Source organism: Hydra viridissima, unplaced genomic scaffold, assembly GCF_058129835.1.
Source record: "Hydra viridissima isolate aposymbiotic clone 2 unplaced genomic scaffold, HvirCarnegie_v1 scaffold_10, whole genome shotgun sequence".
Taxonomy (NCBI): domain Eukaryota; kingdom Metazoa; phylum Cnidaria; class Hydrozoa; order Anthoathecata; family Hydridae; genus Hydra; species Hydra viridissima.
This window is the reverse complement of record NW_028324309.1, coordinates 423,770-443,847: the sequence shown is the minus strand read 5'-3', so window position 1 is coordinate 443,847 and position 20,078 is coordinate 423,770. Positions and strand designations below refer to the sequence as shown.

Here is a 20,078-nt window from a genome sequence, read left to right as displayed (position 1 = left end):
TATTTCATTAAAATCAAAAAGTTTAATAACAGGTAAAACATTAAAAAGCGAAGTTGTCGCCACGTAACATCAGATAGTATTTTGATTGTAGTCGATATTTTAGAATATTAATTAACAGTAGCTGAAGTACCGGCAGTTACAACTCTTAAGCAGTTCGCATACAGCTGACCATGAGAAAAGCAAGGATTTTCTAGGTTGGCACCAGCAAGTCGTAAGGACAGTCCCTAAGCCTTATTGATAACATTGTAAAGGAAATTAAAGACGTTTGAAGTCAAAAAGCGGAATTTTCGGAATGAAAACATCTCCATTAGAAAAATCCTGTCAAAATAATAGCCTTAAGTAACATCATTAAGCAGGTTCTTCACTAACAGCATTTTTCCGTTACACAACTTTGGAAGATCGAAATTTCTCAAAAGCATAATAGGTGCTCAAACCTTAAGAAGAAAGTTGTGTGGAAATCTTGAAGGCTCCAGTGAATTTAGGAACTCTATTGGAAAAAGAAAAGTTTGAGCAAGGTCTGGGACAGAACAACTGACTTATAGGTCCTGGAGATTTTGAATTTCCAAATTGATCTTGTTGACACTATAATTTTTTGGTGCAAGAATTACTCTTTCACATAGCCAGCTTTGCTTTGAGTTCCTCGTTAGAACTCATTATGCTACAAAAGTTACTAGGAAATCGAATTCGCCCAGTAGTTTTATCCACATGTGCATAAGCCGTCCTCCTTGGGATCAAAATTTGAGGTCGAAAGACAACCTATTACGCTCCCCGTGTAAAAAAAGGGGGCTGTGCATAATATGGTGCAGATTGGATCAACGGTTGAGATTTACATACCGTACATACACACACACATTTATCTTTATGTATAAGATTGGTCATGTATGAAAAAAATGTGGCTCTTCAAGAAACAATCCCAGCAACAACATTGATTCGACTAAAATCTTAATGAATAAATTAATCTCTTTCATTGAAAATAAAAACATCTTTACGTTCAAGGATAGAGATGATTTCTTGATAACACGAAAAGATCATATCAGTTAAGAAAAACAGTTTAACGATGATTTGCAGATTTATGGAGATTTTACTAAAAATCTTGACCGCAGTGAGTTCAAAATGAATTGTCTTAGAGTAAAAAAAAAAAAAAGATCCTGTGCTTTCTTATCAAAATGCTCACATGTGAAGCATCTCCTTCGCGTGTACATCTTAGATCTAGAAAAACGCCATCCGTTCTGCGAATTTTAAATCTGGAGGGGACATATTTCCGAGAAAGTTATGTTTACTGACACCGGTCTGACAAAATTGCACGAATTAAAACTGCAAAATGGATAAGTATCAGACAACAAACAAGCACCAAAACTTTATTGTTTTTAAATTCACAGAGTTTTTGCATTAAAACTAGAAATTTACAATAACTGCTTAAATTCTGACTCGCTACTCCTCTGGTAAACTGGATCAAATGTTTCGTTGTCGTCCTGATCGATCTGAATTTGATTCCACTTTTCCTTCGCAAGTTTGACTTCATCTAGACTCAACGCACCAGTTATCCCTTGCTTTGCTATTTCGTAAAGAAAAGGGCGTCCGACGTTGTTGAATCGCACAAGTTTACCGTTGATAATTTTATAATGCCGACGACAACGTTTTTTATCTGCAGCAGCCTTTGGAAAAAGCTCTGCGTTCACTTTTTCCATTTCTTTCAGAATTTCCTCTTCAGACTTTCCAACAGCTTCGTTTTCCCATTCTTCTTTCTTCTGGAAATAAAAAACAAACGCGTCACACCAAAGGAAAAAATTTTACAGCAAATCTCTTCAAAAATAAAGAAAACTCTTTACCCATGATTCATGGTAAAGCGCAGTGAGAAGATAGTAAGCGTAATCCTTGTTTTGTTTTCGAGTCGGACATCTACAAATTAAAAACATCTAAATTGAATATTGTCACATAAGGAGATATATCAAGATATATCAAGTCACATAAGGAGGTATATCAAGAAAATTCTAACAGAAATAATAACAGAAAATTTAAACTTTTACTTATCAGTAATCAGACAAAGTTTGTCAGTCTTGGAATTATAGCGATCTCCTACTAAAAGTTTGAATTTACGACGAGCATGATCATCTAAATCCAAATCTTTTAACAGAATCTAAATCACAATAAAAACAAATTTAAAAACGTATAAAAAGTTGTAGGATGTTTTCTTCAGTAAAAGATGAAGTTAGTAAGACGTCAATATGAGACGAAGTAACCGTAAATGGAGAAAAAGAGAAATTTGGGGAGCAAAAGCCATAAGGAAAAAGATAAGGCTTACGTCTTGCTTGATATAACATCTATTAAAAACTCAAGGTCAAATGATAGTTTAAAAATCTTTGAAAAATTTAAATTTTTAGGATTCGGGCCTTACAAATAGTTAAGCCAAAATGCGAATCGCAGTTAAATTTCAGAAGAATATCTTTATTAGTAAAATTCTTAGTTAAACATTAATAATGAGAAAAAACAAACTTTTTATTATAATTTATAGGCAAACCTAATAATTTAACTAACTGTAGCACCTACTTCTAACTTAACCATTCTAGAGTTTGGATGTCGTATGGAAGGACCGGCATAAATATGGTTTATTGTTGTAATTTTAATAGGGCGATTAACCGCTCCTTCTGGCCATGGAGAGCAATACGCTACAAGCAAAATAACATTATTATTCTCGGTACATCGCTAACTTTTATATTCAAAAGTGAACCGAGTAGATATTCATACAGAATAACTAAAGTTAAAAATAAAATATATCATTGTTTCAAAAGTACCATGTAACGCTTCGCAATGCTTCTGAATAGCAGGAGGAGTCAAGTGGAAAAAGTTTGGAATCTAAAAAATGTTAAGTCATCTTTCGAATTCAACTTTGCAATTTTTTTTTTTAAGGTTACAAACCTGAAAAATTGAAGAAAAACATCAAGAAGATTTAACTTTCTAAGCATTCTTCTTTTATTTAAACATATAACAACCTTCAGGAGCTCTATATTTCCTTTTGCATTAGGTGGAACATCTCCTAGACGATTGTGAGATGGTCTGCCCATGCGAATAGGAAGAGGTATAACAGAAGGGTTGTATGACTCTGCAGCACAGTAGACACTGGCCCAATCAGTTGTGTCTGGGTTCAACATTTCAGCCCTCGACAATTGCTGAAATAAAAAAACTTCATTACTGTTAAACTTTCGAAAATGTCTCTATTTCAAACCAACTGACATTTTAAAAACAAAATACCTTAACTTTGGATTTCATTTGCTCACCATTCATTTTTGACTTTCTTGAAACAGCTAAAGAAAAGCAAAATCCAATTAATAAAAGTACTAACTAATAGGCCGAGACATTTTCATGCAAATTTTAAATATACTTTGAATGTTTTAATGTTAAACATCTTTCAATATAAACAGTATTCATACCCTTTCCCAAACCCATTACACGTACAGGGGCTTTTGCATGTATTATATGTCGTACTTGCTGCTCACACGGAGTGTATTTAAGGACAGGCAAACTTGACATAATCTTCTTAACTGCATTTAGTATCCCAGGTGATATGGAAAAAAATGGATTCATTTTTTGCCAAGATTGAAAAGCACTTTCGTTTATTTACTTTTGATAAAATTCAAAAAACAAATTATTAACTCCACATCGCAAATCAGTTGTAAACTAAATGATTTTGTTTCATCTAAATAAAATACAAGTCATTTTATTTTTACAAAAAGAACTATTCATATAGATTTAGCATAACAATTATGAAAAATATTGCCAACTATGAAAAAGACTTTAAAGGTTTTTGTAATTTTACAAGAAAAAAACTTTTGCCAAGCAGAAAGGTCTTATGTTGAACTAGAGTTACTTAAAAAGTAAATAATTTTATCTTTATTTAAAACTCAAAACCATTTTAAAATGTCTTCATGAGTAAAATAAGTCTTTTATGAGTTAAACAAAATATTAAAATGAAGTAATAAGAAAGGAGCAGAGATAAATAAGAAAGAAGCAGAGATAAATAGAGCACCACCTCTCACGTAGCAATTATTAAACTAAAAAAACTAAAATTTGGGAAATGGATAAAAAATATCATCAACCAAAAATTGCCCTTTGCTGCTAAATTATAAAATTTCAATCCAAATAAATTATAAAACCTCAACACAATTAAATATATAAAAAGTTCTGTTCCCTAATACAATTAAATAACGAAAGGTTTTTTCCATGGAAGAATGAATCACAAGAAACCAATTTGACAAATTGTTGCAAATTTGGAACCACTCTTTTATTCAGGGAAATTGGGTTGCATTTACGAAAATTCAGAAAACTATAAACGCTTTTGACTAAAACAAAACTGTTACGATACTTTCAATCTCTGAAAATAAAAATAATAAAGATGGGAATCCAAGATGATCATAAAAACACTATAACTGATAACTTCAATAGAAATTAAGATTCTGACAAAGAAATTTGAAATTAAACTTACCAATAACAAACCTTATTGTAGAAATACTAAGTATTATAAAAATGCTCTTGTAGCATATACTCTTTTCCATTTTTTAATCTTAAAAAAAAGTAAAGTGCAAATTGTAAGAAAAAGATTCCTTATAAGGCAACTCTTTAGGGTCAGAAAAACAATTTAAAAATGTCTCACCCTTTCCTCTGCAAGATGCCCAATGTAATACATATGAGAATTGTTGCTGCAGAAAATCCAACCATCCATTTAACAAGAGGGAAATGAGCCTAAAATACAGTCAGTTTGTTTTAACTAGCCTTCCCAGTACATTTTAATTTACCTTTTACAATAAAAAGAACCCATCATCTAACAACTAATTAAAGTAGTGTCAAATTAGATAAAGCTTGAAATATTTATTAAAGTCATTTGGTTCTTTATTCTATAAATTTCAACTTTTTGAGTAAATAGCCAAATGTTATTACTAATTAACATGTTGACCGCTGTGTCAGCCACTGGTGGCTAACACCAAGCTATTCCAATTAGGCCATGTCAGCTGATACAACATATCTGACTTTAGCTTGTCATTCTGCCCATCGGACATGCACACTGTAATAAAAAACTATTGAACATGGCTGACACGGCCCTCTTCTATCTTCCTTCAATATAGCTTTAGGATATCTTCATAGTCTCGAAGATATGCATGAATATGATAGATTTTTGGTTGAAATAAAACACATGCATGATGTTTATATAAAAAAGATTTTGAGTAAAAAATAACATAAGCATGATTAAAAACAAACATAAAACAAATCTAAAAAAAAGTTAAGAAAATAAAGCCCAAAATTAAAAATATATTTTATTGAAACATTTTAGGTAATAATGTGGTTGAGTTGGACATACTGGACAGTATGTTTTGACTCTAATGGTTTTATTTCTGGGGTATGTTCTGCTATATTCTTTTACATTATAGCTATAACATTCTTTGCAACACTTTCTTGTTGTTCGAGCTGTACCTTCTCTGATTTTTAATTTTTTTCATCTTCAGAATTTTAATTTTGAAAAATAATTTATCGTGATGAAATTAGTGTTTATACATTACAATAATGCCAAAAAATAATGGTGAGAGGTTGCAACATGACCAATAGTGTGGCCAATGCAATGCCATGTCAACCACTGGTGGCTGACATATCAAAACACACAATATATCACTTCAAAAATATCTTAAAACAAATGAAATAACTGCATTTTGACCCATTATACCAAATTAAACCTAAAAACAATTTTTGGACATTTTACGAAAATACTATTGGTGGTCAAGGTGTTTAAGGTTATTTTGCATAAGCAATCAAAAATATGACTGAAAATTCTATGGAAATTTTCAAATGCCAAAGGATTTGATCTGAGAAAAAAATTTGCACCTCACAGTAAAAGGTGCAAAGTTAGTTGTGAACATAAGGAGAATTCAGAGAATTTATTCATAAAAATGCAATTTGAATGCAAGTTTTTTCCTGTCCTCAACTTAACAAAATTGTACAATATGTAAAAGAAAGTAAACCTTGATGGACTATCCCAAACATATTTAAGAAAAATTTTGACATTTCCATCTATAAGTGACAGACTCATTTAAGACATAGGACAAATTTCAAAACAAATTCAAGGGTTCTAATACATCAAAGAAAGAGGATTTAGAGTAAAAACTGCATTTGAACCAAGAGTCCACAAGATTGATTCAATATTAAGTAAGAACCCAGATAATACATTAATAGGATTTGATTTGATGAAGACCTTAGCTACTTCTATATTGTCCACAGGAATTTATTACTGTAAATGGAATATGAAAGTTTTACTTTGGAATACAGAACTTGACTACAAATGACATATACAAGTTTATTTGGATTTAGTCCTAGTTTATTTGATATTAAAAAATTTGTCAAAAAACTATATCTAATTACAGCAACGGCTAAAAATATTTATTTAACAAAAATATCTAAAATATTCTTTTATCTGTGGAATGTTCACCCAAACAAACAGCTTTAATTGGTAGAAGTTCTGTTGTTTTAACAAATAACTTCATTCAGCTTATATTATTTTTAAAAAAAGGTTAGTTTAAAAGTATTTTTACTTTTGATTTTTGAATTTTTTTTTATTCTAAAACCTACATAGAATTTTTCAAATAAATTCAATTGAAAATCTTTAAAATCACATTTAAAAATGGGAAAACACAAGGAGTATGGTAAATATCTTTGCAATTCATTACTAAGTGCAGTTGATAAACGAGGAATAACAAAAACAAAAGCAGCTCATCAATTTGGAGCATCCAAACAGTTTGTATGTATTTTGCTTGAATGAAAATGAAAGCACGCAGGGAAACTTTAGAAACAAAACCCAAATCTGTCAACCAACAAAAACTACTGAAAGGGACAATCACCAGCTGTGCCAAATGTCAAAAAGTGATGCTTGCCTTATTGCACCACAGATAACTTCTGATTACAAAAAATATTCTGATAAATATTTTTATAAATAATAAAAAATTTTAACTTTCAACTGAAACTGTAAAAAGATATTTATGTAACAACAATCTATTTGGAAGAAAAGTTGAAAATGTTTGATTTCAAAAAAGAACTGGACTTCAAAAAAGAACTGGACTTCAAAAAAGAACTTTTGATTTCAAAAAAAAAAACTGAATGGCTCAAGTAAAGTTCACGAAAGAACTTCTACACTGAACTAAACAAAATTGGAGCAAAGTGTTGCAAAGTGATAGTAGTAAATAAAATTTGTTTATGATGGTGTTAGGTATCATCTGATGGTATTATGCACATTAACACACAGCACCAACCATAAAACACAAAGGTTCATGGCATGGGGATGTTCATCATGGCATGGGGATGTCTTTCTAATGACTATAAATGGCCATTAGTTCAAATTGAGAGGATCATGGGTGCCAAATACTATACCAATACGATGAAAAATCATATGCTACAACACTTCAAAGCAAAAATGTGTCAATGATGATGTTTCCAGCTGGATAATGACCCTAAACACACTTCAAATGATGCGAATGTGATTCACATCTTACAAAGTCCATGTTTTGGAGAGGCCTAGCTGAAAAATTTATCTAAATCCCATTGAAAATTTATGGGAGAAGATTGAAAATCATATTAGAAAAGAAAATTATACTAACAAAAGGGATTTGTTTGCAGTTTTACACCAAAAAATATGCCAAATAAAAATATGGAAAATAGACAATAAGTTTGTTGACTCAATGCTTCAAGGTGCACTGCTAAGGATGCCTCAAAAGCTTATGCTACCAAATATCAACATAACTTTAAATTTCTTAAACTGTGCTAGTTTTCATTTTTTTCCCTTTCTTTTCGAATATAATTGAAAGTAAAAATATTTGTTGACTTTTTGATTGAGTTATTTAAAATATATTAATATAAAGCCCAACAAAATATTATACTAAACTAGAATGTCAGTTAGATACATTTAATGTAAAATAAATGATCTCCAACTACATTCAATTTTTCTTAACCATAAACTGGTAACTGAAATACTTTTGAACACTACTGCATGTATTTAAATCAATGTGGCTTTAACTGCAATATTGAAAATCTGTTTTGTACAATCACTGTTGTATCACAGGACTATAACATAAAAATGATGGACCAAAAACTATGGTTACTTGTGATCAAAATTTTTTGTCTAATTAAAAAATAAAAATATTTATGTATCAATGATACAGAAATAATAATTTTATCTTATTTATTACAAAAATATTTAAGTACAAAAATATTTATATATTTATGTATCAATGGTACAGAAATAATAATTTTTTATTTTATTATTAAATAGTAATTTTAAATTTTATTTTGGGTTTACAATTATATCTAAAAAAAAAAAAAAAAAAAAAAAAAAAAAAAATTTTCTCATCATCAGATAACAAGTTTCTTATCCTAACATAAATTTTTATCTTTAAATGCTCTGGACAAGTTTATTTAACAGGCATGTATAATTTCATTAAAGCAATTATCATTATAAATTACCTTTCTTAGACATCGATAACCATTCCAGTCAACATCACACATGCATGCAAAAAGACCTAGAAATAAAACATTTTTGCATTAAACTTCAAAAAAACACGTTACACAGTAAAGATATAAAATAAATAACAAAAAATGTTAATAGCCTCACTTTTATAAAGATACTTAGAAGAACTTAATAAAATCTATTTACAGAACTAGTGCTAATGCAACTTACATTCCCAATTAAGAGGTAAACAATTTATAGTATATATTTAAAATTAGTATCAGAAAAACATCGCTATGCATTTTTATGTAGGAATTTTAGAAAAAGTAAATTATAGATGATAGCAATGTGTATAAGAATAAAAAAAACACTTTAAAATGCATCATTAAAAAAAAAAAAAAGGTTTTTGCAAAATATTGTAAAAAAAAAGGTGAGGAATGGTGTAAAAAAGAAACAAAATGTGTTTTTATTTAGAAATTATAATAAAAACTCATATTTAAGTATAAATTTTAGTTAAATACTCAATTATTCTAATAATTTATGCTATTAACTATTTTTAAAAAAGTTTGGCTCACTTAGTAGACTAGTATCATGTGAGGAAGTCTAGAGTTCTCTTCTATCTTCCTCATACATGGATAGGGAAGTTTTTGTAACTGTTAAAACAACTCTCAATGAACTGGCTACGAGTAGAAAAGAATGGTACAGATATTGGTTCATTACAAAACATACACCATTTTTCCGTTTAAAACAGTAAAAGCAAAAACTCATAGATATCAAGTATCCAGCCAAGTAGATCAATAATTGAACCAGGCTTTTTGTTTAATATTAGAGTTCTTTTTATTGCTTGTTTGGTATTTCCAGTTTTACTCCCTGTCTGTTATTTAATAAAATTGCACTAAACTATGTCTGTAATTTTAATAAAATTGCATTACATTTGAATACTTATACTGAGAGTATAAGTATTCAAATGTAATGATTTTATATAAGACATAACACTTAGTCTGACTTCTTACCCTGATAGCAGAAACTCTTTAACTGCTTAAAAATATCACCTGGTAACTCAGTCCAGTTATACTTTACTTTGATTTAACTTTTTGTAAAGTTGATTGCCAGAGTTCACCAAAGAAATGAAACTACACAAATTTTAACAGAATGGACTGTTGACAAAGCCAATGCAATCTGTGGCCTAAGTTAAGCCACACAGCATGTGAATATAGACCAATCACCTTCCTCTAGGACGGTTTGGGAAAAATTCTGATTTAATCCCAAAACTGATATAATAAAAACTTCTTTAGTGACAAAATCTCAGACATTGATTAGTGTGAAGTCCACAAACTATTGAAATAAACTTTTTTCTAATTTTCATTAAGAAGCATCAAAATGTGATCCAAAATCCATTAATAAATTTTATTTGCTATTTATGCAACTAATACTGTTCTTTAATTAGAATTATTTGTAAAATGAAAAAAGGTGTTTTCCACCTAGTTTAAAATATAATCACAAGAAAAAATAATCAGGACAATTGGCAAGGTTTTTTGACAATCTTAGTGCTATGCAGAAAGTTAAATTCAGTCTACTAATAATTAAACATTAATTATAAAAATAATATTAAATGTAATTATAATTATTAATTGAATTCTATATTAGTTATCTCTATTTGTTTTGCTTAAATGTATAATCACTTTTTCATGTCACACACATTATGCCTATACCCTGTAGATTATATTCTTCCTGGGAGTGTAAGATGTAGGTGCTTTGAATTCATGTATTTATAGGGCCCTGTTTTATAATAGGAAGGCTAGTATTTCTTATTTCCAGTACCAGTGGTTGATCTGCATTTGTTTGATCATTTGTTATTATTCTGTTTTATCATGGCAACTGACAGTAAATGCAACAGTAAAACCTAAGAAATTTGTTTAATGGGTGGTTGTCTAACTGAAATAACAGGCAGTAAACTTCCTTCCAACCAATATCATTTTTTGATGCACAGAATCTTTCAATTTTGTAATTCTTTATTAAAACTGTTGGTAAGTATTTTAGTCCACTTATTTATTAATATTAATAATTTAATTTTCATTTTTTTTAAAATATTTTATTTAATTCAAATAACAATTTTCTAACTGTAGTGTTATTACATATATTTCTAACTGTAGTGTTATTACATATATTTCTAACTGTAGTGTTATTACATATATTTCTAACTGTAGTGTTATTACATATATTTCTAACTGTAGTGTTATTACATATATTATATGAAAAGTAAAAAAAAGTTGTTAACATTCAAGTGAATTACGTGAAATTCAAATTTTGTCAAATATTTAATCAAATTTTAGATAAAGGTTATACTTTTGAAAAAATTGCCAAAAGATCAAAAATTACAAAATCAAGTGTTACGTACATCTTGGCTTGCTTTGAAAATACAGCAAGAAATGCAACAAGGAAATGTTGTAGAAGGTCAAAATGTACTTCAGAAAGTAAAGATAAACACCATACAATCATAAGCAAATGAGATAGAAGACAAACAGCAACAATATAAAAGAATACTTAAATCAAACAAGTCAAACTCTGATATCAAGTGATACGGTTAAGAGGTGATTGTGTAGTTTGTGTCTAAATGGTTTGAATAATTTGTCTCAAACCTTTATTGCAACACATAAACAAAGTAAAATGTCTTCAGTGGGCCTAAAAACATCAATTTTGGACATTAGAGCAATAAAGCAGAGTTTTTTGGACAGGTGAATCAAAGTGTGAGTTATTTGGTACTAAAAGGCCTCAATATATTTGAAGAGAGGTCGTGGAACATGTGAATAATAACTGTTTAAATTATATGGTGAAACATGGTGGAGGAAATGTGACAATTTGGTGTGGCTTTGGAGGGAAGGAAAGATTGGGTATTTAGTAAAAGTAACATTAACTATGGACAAAAATTCATCTCAAAATTATTAATACAACAGAAGCCTTAATAAAAAAAGACATTTTCACAGTTATTTTCAGCTTTTTCTAGTATGTAGTTAAAGATGTAAAGATTGATAACATATCTATCTAATCAGCAGCAAAAGACAATGGAAATGACTATAGAACATTAACATGTTATTGTAAAAAAATTGCTCTAACTAACTTATCACATGATTCTAGAATAGATCTAATTAACAAGAGTCAAGAGCCCATCTACATGAATATTGGATATAAAAATCGAATTACATTGCCAGATGCAGTAGAAAAAGAACTGGTCACCTTACTGTTGCGAGTAGCAGAAAGTTATTTTGGGCTAATTTCTACTGAAGTAAAAAAGCTTGCTTTCCAGCTTCCAATTAAAATAACATAAAAAGTTCCCAAATCTTGAATTAAAAAAGAACAAGCTGGTAAAGATTGGTTTACTGCATCCATGAAGTGGCATTTAAACATTTCTATTAGGCAACTTGAAGGTACTAGTTTAAGTTGAGCAACCAGTTTCAATAAGCAGAATGTTGCATTATTTTTCAACAACTTTTAATACTGTCTTCATAATTACTCATTCTTACCCAATGACATTTGGAACGTGGACAAAACAGTTATAGTTCATACTGTATCTAAAAAAGTTATTGCTAAAAAGGGATTGAAACATGGTCAGATGGAACAAAACTTTGTAAAATATTGTCAACATTTTGTATGCAATCCGAAATGCACTAAAGAAAAGCCATGTTTATTGGTAATCATGAAATTTACCTCAGTATTGAAGGATTAGATTTTGTATAAAATGAGTTAGTAATCCTTAACTTTCCACCACATTGCACATACAGGTTGTAGTCCTTGGATAAGGCAGTCTACAGTCCACTAAAAAACTATATAAATACTGCTATGACTTCATGGTAACGAATGAATCCTGGAAAAATCATTACAATATGATATTCTGAAAATTGTAAACATCACACTTTCACAAGGTGAATCTCCCAAAAATATTTTGAGTAATTTTGGTGCAACAAGTCTTTACCCATTAAATCTTGATATTTTTACTGAAGTTGACTTTTGTCGTAATTATGTAACTGAAGTCTGCCTACCTTATTCAATTCAACCAAAACCAGGAAATAAAAAGTTTAAAGAATCTATTCAGATACCAGCTTATTCAGGTTGACACAAAAATAAAAGATCCATTTATAGCAAATAAAATCTTTGACCATGGTCCAATCACTCCATTAGTTTTTAAAAATTCAATCATACCACCTGAAAGTATTAGGGCACTGCCTAAAGCATGCCCAAGATTAGCATCAAAAAGAGGTAGGAAAAAGCATCCAACTATGATTCTAACCAGTTTACCTGTCAAATCATGGCTTGCTAATGATAGAAGAGGCAAACTTATGAGACTAAAACTATTAGGAATCATAAATCTGTTGTGAATAGCTGTAGAATAGAATCAAAGTTAAATATTGCTAAAAAAAAACACTTTGACAGTCTCATATTCATCTGAAGAACAAGAATATCTATGTATTTCATGCTTTAAAATCATTTGCTAACAGCAAATCAAGTGAACAGTGAATTCAATGCCAGACTTACAAAAAAATGAGCTTACAAAAAAATTAGCTCACGAAGAATGCAAACCAGGTTCTTTAGAACTCATTTGTGAAAACTTTTCTTCATTAGTACAACATTAGTTAAAGCAATATTTTTAAAAACACTTATTCTATTGTAAATTGTGTTAAACTCTAAAACAGAATAAATTAACTTTTCAGTTGCATTTTCTTTAATTTTATTAAAGTCATTTTTGTTTTCAGATTATTCTGGAACTTTAGCATGAGGATAACATTAACAAAATTAAGCTGTACCCAAAATTACATTAACTAGTTATAATCCAAACATGCCAAGAAATGTGACAATAAAAGAATAAATCATCTTTAGCTATTACCTGGACCATCCTGTTGACAATTGGAATTATCAGGACAATCTATATAAAAATATATTAACTTTCATATAAATTTGTTAATGCATTAAAGTAATATTAAATAAAATAAATACCAAAAACAAACCATTATTTGTGCAAGCATCTTTTGGATCAGTACACAGTAAAGTATCATTTTTAACTTGAGTCTGTGAAAATTGTTTATCGCATTTCTGGGATTTATCAATTACCCTAAAAACAAATTTATTGTATTTATTGAAAATAACCAATATTATCTAAAGAAAGCTTTGATGGAATGGCTTCACATTCTAATTGATTATTCATCACTGCAGCATGATGAGAATCCATAAGATGCAGAAAAGTAAACAAGATAAAAATAAGATTATCAGTTCATTACAGCTTCATTGAGGGAATTCAGTATCTCTAACAGCGCATTGAAATAATGGTAAAGTATTAATATCAAGGGCTGAAAGAACAAAGATTTTAATGAAAAACTTAATTTTTTAAAAAAACTTTTTTTTATTAAAATCTTTAAACCAAATTTCAAATCATGAGTGGGTAATTCCATGCCAAAGTGGGACAAAAAATTTAATTTTTTCACCCACCCACTCAGATCCCCATTCAATTTTAACATGTGGTACCTATCAATGAAACATGGAAAATTGCAAAAAGTGAGCTCAAATGGTTCAAAAGTTACAACCACAAAAATTCATTATATTTCTGATGGCTGCTCAGGACAGTATAAAAACTGCAATCATTTTTATAATTTGTCACCATGCTGAAGATTTTTCTATTAGTTGCATCAGGAATTTCTTTGCAACAAGCCATGGGAAGTTGCCATGTAATGATATTGGTGGTACTGGAAAAAGGCTTTTATTAACTGTATAAAATGTTAGAACTTGGGATCTTTAAGTTGAAAGTAACAATATCATTTTTTAAATAAGTTGTAACAATTTATGAATAATTTATGACTGCTTATTAAAACATTTCTTTAAAGTAATTCTTTTATAGTGGCATTTAAATGCTGTAAACCAATTTATATAGGCAACTTTATCACTATCTTCACTTAACTCTTTCACTCCCTGTGACCTGCACAGGGGGTCATAAATAACCTTGAGTTTCTCCTTGTAATCAGTTGTGCAGGTCATGTAAACTTCAGCAATTTGCACACAGTTTTGTAACATATTGATACTGTTGTTTACAGGTATAGAAAATAGAATAATAAATACATTACTGACTGAAAAGTACTTGTTAAAATCTTAGTTCAAAAGATGTAGCTTTTTGATAAATGGTACATTACATAAGAACTCATTCAAATATGGATGAAATTTTAAAAATAGTTATGAGTGATAGAAGTGATTGATATGGGGCTTGGTGAATTTTTAGTTGAAGAAAGTGAACTTGTTAAAGATTAGGATTATGAAGAGGAATATATAAATTGTTGTAGATTCTCATTTAGCTACACTTGATAATTTCCTGAACAGAAACTTTGCCCATCTGAACCAGGGCTTCACCCAGACACCCATTTTGATGTTTACCATACTAGAGTTAATCATTCCTTGTAACTTTTTTTTTTTTTTTTTTTACATGGATGGACAATTAAGTTTTTTTTACAATTGCAATTTTTTTTTTTGTTTCATATCACAAACCGTGTAATTAAAATTTTTATTTTGAAAACTCGTACTTTTACAAATTCTCCTTTTTCTACAGTTTTATGACAAACTTTTTTGAACTAATTTTATTATGGCTGTTTTTCAATAAATTTTTGTTGTTTTTAATACATATTTTTTGACTTATTTTTGGATTTTTGAGCCAAGAAGAGTATTTATGAAGCATGCAGATGGTTTTTTTTTATTTGTCATGTAATGTCTTAATGACCTGATATATAAATTTTTAAATATTTGTTTGTCAAATAAATATGGAAGTAAGAAAGGGACCAAGTTTGAGAGAGAGAAATTTGATTATTATTTTAGTCACCACAAAGTTTTAATGTATTTGAGTCAGTAATAGCAACTTTAAACCTGGGAATGTAGCAGAGAATAGCCCGGGAGTGAAAGAGTTAAGGTAGAGGATTTGAATGTTTTGTATTTTCTGCTTTCTTTTTATAAGATTACATTAATGGTACTTAGATTTTTAGTTGCTTACATTTTTAACAAGGCACATTTTTCCAGAAATATAAAAAGATTAGTAAATACTAAGAAATTTGTGTCTAAGACCAATAGGGTTAAGAGTTAGCCAATAGAATGCCAGTTAAATAAATAAAAAACAATTTGGTTAATATTTGTCAATGTGAAATAGCCTCTAAAATTTATTAAACATGATATAATATGATAAATAACTGAAATACATAACATAATGTAACAAAATTATGATATAGTAGATATGTAAAAGATATGTAGTTATAAATCTTAAATATAATCACTATATAATAATTTATTACATGATAAGACATGATGAGGAGAAAATATAAAAATAGACATTTTTGAACTGTCAGTACCATTTCTAAAACTATTAACCAGTAAATAAAAACAAACTTACAACGAAGAAAGATTTTTAAAACCTCTGTAAACAGATTTATTTGAACTCCAATTTGCATTTTTGTTGATTGCACTACAAAAGTAAAATATCTCATAAACAGTAATATCTCATATATAGTAAATGGAGATATTAAGAGAATTTTTTTCTAAGAATGAGACATTAAAGATAATATATCTCAAGTTGTGTTTTATCAAACCTACAATTAATTTTAAAAAAGCAAATACCAATTTAAATAGCAATAAAAAGCAAATACCAATTTAAAAACAAGAATTTATCAAAAAAAAGTAATTTCACCATGCTTATCACAAGAAGTCAAAAATACAGAAGTATTTTGGTTTATGTATTTATTTGATTGATTAATAAACTGTTTTTACAACTGATTACTTTTACAAACCTTTTTAATGTTACACATTTTATAACGAACATATTTGCATAAATGTTATTAGGCCTCTAAACTATTTGTTCAATACGGTGAAGCAAACTTCAATCCTTAACTAAAGATTTCTTATATTTCACACATAAACATAATAATTAACATAACTAACATAACATAATTAACATAACATAACTAACATAACATAATTAACATAACATAATTAACATAACATAATTAACATAACATAATTAACATAACATAATTAACATAGCATAATTAAAATAACATAATTAACATAATATAATTAATAGGAGTCAAAACGTTATTCCTTTTAATTAAAATAAGCAGTTTAGTTCTCTGCAGAACAAATATTTTTAAATAAAATGCAACATTAAACTATGCTTCTAATTTACATGCATCAATATGGCCATCAATATGGTCATTTGTTGCATTAACTTGCTAAGTTTTGAAAGACTCCAGCATTCATAACTTTTTTAAAAAGAGAATAAAAGTATGATTATTAAACAGTTATTGTCTTCAATTAAATGAACATAGAGATTCAATTAATTGATGCTAGATGCAAGTTCTAAAAAAAATATTTATAAAAACTTACAGCCACTTAATAGTTAGTCGTTGAGAGTTTATTATATCCAAGTTTTGCAAGCTGCAATTGCTCAGATCAACACTAAAGAAATAATTAACAAAAAAAAAACATTTTTATCTCAATACTCAGCAACAATACACACACATTATATGCATGTATGTATGTATGTATGTATATATGTATGTATGTATGTATGTATGTATGTATGTATGTATGTATGTATGTATGTATGTATGTATGTATGTATGTATGTATGTATGTATGTATGTAAATATTGTTGTATATGATATTGTAAAAAATATTTGAAGACACTCTGAAAAGCATGTCAAAGTGTAAAGACACACTAAAGCATATAAAAACTAACCCGGTTAATATATTTGTATGGTTTTGGTAGCAACACCTCCCATCAGGATACTGATGATGACAAAAATCGAGAAGCAATTGTTTACTTTCTTCAGTTTGCTTTTCATCCAAACAGAAATTGCAACTCTTACATTTTGCAATAGATATAAACAAGTATAGGAAAATGTGAAAATTCATTATGCCATATTTGCTGATTTACAATTTTAAATTTTTAGTAAAATATTGCTAAAAAAATTTCATCTTTTAATTTTATGTTCATTCAAAATTCAATATATGTTGTTACTTTTCATCAATTTGATACAAGAAGATTTGCATGTATATTTAATAAAAGATGCAAAATATATTTTGTATATTTAAAAATATGTATTTAAACTTTTCCATATTATCAAGGAAGGATTATGTTTTCATTAGCAATGCATTACAAATGACAAACATGGGAATGAATTACTAATAGGCATTTTTTCAATATACATTGAAATAATTAAAATTTTAACTCTACCAGAAATTTTCATTTTTGTTATTGCAACAGATAAATAGTCAATGACAATAAATACAAGAAAAGTCTATCAAAAAGCTAGAAAAAAGACTTTGATTTTCTTCTACAAATTAAAGAGTTAACAAAAAAAATAGTTTATTTCAATCCAAGGTCAATTTGATTGGTGTCTTTAATGTTCAACAGCAAGTTGTTAGAATTTAAGTATACTTTGTTTTGAGAGTTTGCAACAACTCGAGATATTTCTTGTGCAGCTCTGATACGTCTTAATTTAAGATATCCAGGATTTTCTTTTATAGCCTCCCCCAATAACATAGCAGCTTTTGCTTCACCTTCAGAGGCTACAATTTTTTGTTGCCGCTCTTGTATGGCACGCTCAACTAGAAAAGTTGCTCTTTGTGCTTCCTGCTGTGCAATTTGTTTAGACTCAACAGCAGCTGTGTATTGTGGACTGAAACTTAGGTCAGTTATTGACACATCATCGAGTATGATATTAAAATCTTTAGCTCTATCAACAAGATCCCTTCTAATCATCAAACTGACTTCTTGACGCATTGTAATTAGCTGAGAAGCATTAAATTTTGCAACAACACCTTTAAGAACTTCATTACATATAGATGGCAATACTCTTTCATCAAAATCTTCACCAAGTGTTTGGTACAGTTGTGGCAAACATGAAGCCATGGGTCTTGCCAGAACACGAAGACTAATATTGACCATTTGAAGATCTTTACTTCCAGTAGGAGGAGTTATTCTTCGAGGACGAGAAAGAACATCATAAATAATAGGATATTGTAACCATGGAATCCTACAAGACAAAAAAAAACATTACTTGCTATTAATTGTAATAAATAGTAATAATTAGGCTGTAGCTATCTTTGAATAGCAGCTGGTTTTTTTTTGAGCTTGAGTTATCTTTAAAATATGAAATATTGAAAGTGGTTATTTGTGCACTATAACTCATAAAATATTGTGAAATATAAAAAACCTAAAATGTAATCCTTCAGCATACACTTTATTCTGAATACCCCCTATTCTGCTAAAAATAATAGCTCGATGACCACCATCTACACTGTAGAAAGACTCTTTTAACCCATATCCTACTAAGCCTGCACCAAATAGTAGTGTCAGTCCTGTAGAAGACCCTTTAGGAATACCATTTAAATATTTGCTGACAAGTTTTTTTAATAATTGTGCCATTTTTGAAGCTACCCAACATATATATATGTAGTACCTTTAAATAATTGATTTTCAACTATCATTAAGAGGTTTATTTTTTACTGGAAATAAAAAAACATAACAGTAAAGTTTATAACACAGTGGTACACCATATCTAATCTCAGCACATTAAAAAATTATACCTGGTACGTATGCGCTCTGTGAATTAAACAAAAGTCTTTTATAGTTGATAAAAAAAACCACATAACTGATTGAAAAACCACTTTTTTTTTTTACAAAGTTTGAAACAGTTAGTTGAAAGACCACTGGAGAAGAAATTTGAAGTTGATTGACGCCATAAATGCAAGGCTACCCGCAACTCTTTCCTTCTTTTCCTCCCTCCCTCTCCTTTTTGGTTGGATTTTGTTTGTTGGAGAATTTTACCATTACAAAGTCACTAATGGCATTCACTAGTTTATAGGAGCATTAATAACAAAACGAAAGTTTTGGTAAAATCAACAAAACTTAAAAGTGAATCGCATTTTTTTCTACTAATAGACGATGTGCTTTTGAGGTATTGAGTGTTTATAGTCCTCCGGCCGATGCCTTGCAGACTTGCCCGAACCTCTCCAGGGAAGACCCAGAAGCACGTCGACCCTGAGTTTGCCTCCCCTTTGAGGAACGGGCGGAAAAAAAAGAAAAGTATCAGTTTAATACAAGTACACCGGCCTAGCCAGCTCGCAATCAATCCAAGTGACTACACTTGATCTTAGCCATTAGGCCGAGAAGCGATGTGCTTTTGATCCGCGGGCTACAATAGGGTTAACTGACCTGTATCTGGCCGCGTTCTAATTCTAGCCGACTTTCAGAAGTCCTTTCTGGTTTAAAGTAGTAAGCCTATTAGTTTGCTATTAAATAAAATATAATACTTTGACTTTGGAATTTTAAATTGTTTAGTTAAAAAAAGTATACAAAGGTTTGCTGATGCATCAAGAACATACAAAAAAAAAAAAAAAAAAAAAAAAAAAAATTGATTAACTTTTTGCCTCCGTTAATTCCATGTTTGATATTTTCAAAGTTTTCATAAATATTTTCAAACATTGTGTTTGTGCATGTCCTAATTCTGGCAATCTTCATAGTTAATACGCTAATTTAAAACTAGATGGTGCGTGTGTATGTGTAAGTGTGCGCGCGTGT

At 29.3% G+C, this 20,078-nt stretch overlaps 3 protein-coding genes across 5 annotated transcripts; all 3 read right to left on the bottom strand.

Annotated features, from left to right (window-relative positions):
• Positions 1–1,357: 1,357 nt before the first annotated feature.
• On the bottom strand, positions 1,358–3,698 carry LOC145193369 (small ribosomal subunit protein mS35-like). The gene is made up of 8 exons (XM_080070832.2): positions 3,429–3,698; positions 3,250–3,302; positions 2,991–3,167; positions 2,793–2,853; positions 2,548–2,666; positions 2,028–2,137; positions 1,830–1,899; positions 1,358–1,748 (listed from the first exon to the last, which is right to left on the bottom strand). The coding sequence occupies exons 1-8, from the start codon at positions 3,580–3,582 to the stop codon at positions 1,404–1,406; spliced, it is 1,089 nt and encodes a 362-aa protein (XP_079926958.2). The 5' UTR covers positions 3,583–3,698; the 3' UTR covers positions 1,358–1,403.
• Positions 3,699–4,064: 366 nt separating this feature from the next.
• LOC145193004 (all-trans retinoic acid-induced differentiation factor-like) lies at positions 4,065–17,476 on the bottom strand. Its single transcript, XM_090100375.1, has 9 exons — positions 17,232–17,476; positions 16,877–16,948; positions 15,888–15,959; positions 13,477–13,580; positions 13,356–13,394; positions 8,494–8,549; positions 4,649–4,737; positions 4,481–4,558; positions 4,065–4,369 (listed from the first exon to the last, which is right to left on the bottom strand). The coding sequence occupies exons 1-8, from the start codon at positions 17,405–17,407 to the stop codon at positions 4,507–4,509; spliced, it is 660 nt and encodes a 219-aa protein (XP_089956501.1). The 5' UTR covers positions 17,408–17,476; the 3' UTR covers positions 4,065–4,369; positions 4,481–4,506.
• Positions 17,477–17,700: 224 nt separating this feature from the next.
• On the bottom strand, positions 17,701–20,012 carry LOC145193243 (prohibitin-2-like). 3 transcript variants are annotated; one of them, XM_090100372.1, is made up of 2 exons: positions 19,921–20,012; positions 17,701–18,531 (listed from the first exon to the last, which is right to left on the bottom strand). In XM_090100372.1, exons 1-2 carry the CDS (start codon positions 19,980–19,982, stop codon positions 17,862–17,864), a joined length of 732 nt encoding a protein of 243 aa, XP_089956498.1. In that variant the 5' UTR covers positions 19,983–20,012; the 3' UTR covers positions 17,701–17,861. The 3 variants fall into 3 exon arrangements, with proteins under 3 accessions (XP_089956498.1, XP_089956500.1, XP_079926805.2); XM_090100374.1 differs by lacking the exon at positions 19,921–20,012 and adding an exon at positions 19,085–19,492; XM_080070679.2 differs by lacking the exon at positions 19,921–20,012 and adding an exon at positions 18,712–19,027 and having other exon boundaries at positions 17,720–18,531.
• Positions 20,013–20,078: the final 66 nt, after the last annotated feature.

Coding starts and splice junctions, on each gene's coding strand:
- LOC145193369 (XM_080070832.2), bottom strand. CDS start 3,582: ATGAATCCATTTTTTTCCATATCACCTGGGATACTAAATGCAGTTAAG. Junction 3,168..3,249: donor AAATGAAATCCAAAGTTAAG/GTATTTTGTTTT, acceptor TTTTTATTTCAG/CAATTGTCGAGGGCTGAAAT. Junction 2,854..2,990: donor GAAATATAGAGCTCCTGAAG/GTTGTTATATGT, acceptor AACATTTTTTAG/ATTCCAAACTTTTTCCACTT.
- LOC145193004 (XM_090100375.1), bottom strand. CDS start 17,407: ATGAATTTTCACATTTTCCTATACTTGTTTATATCTATTGCAAAATGT. Junction 16,949..17,231: donor CATACAAATATATTAACCGG/GTTAGTTTTTAT, acceptor TTATTTCTTTAG/TGTTGATCTGAGCAATTGCA. Junction 8,550..13,355: donor TTGTCAACAGGATGGTCCAG/GTAATAGCTAAA, acceptor TTTTATTTCTAG/GTCTTTTTGCATGCATGTGT.
- LOC145193243 (XM_080070679.2), bottom strand. CDS start 18,923: ATGGCACAATTATTAAAAAAACTTGTCAGCAAATATTTAAATGGTATT. Junction 18,532..18,711: donor GCTGAAGGATTACATTTTAG/GTTTTTTATATT, acceptor TTTGTCTTGTAG/GATTCCATGGTTACAATATC.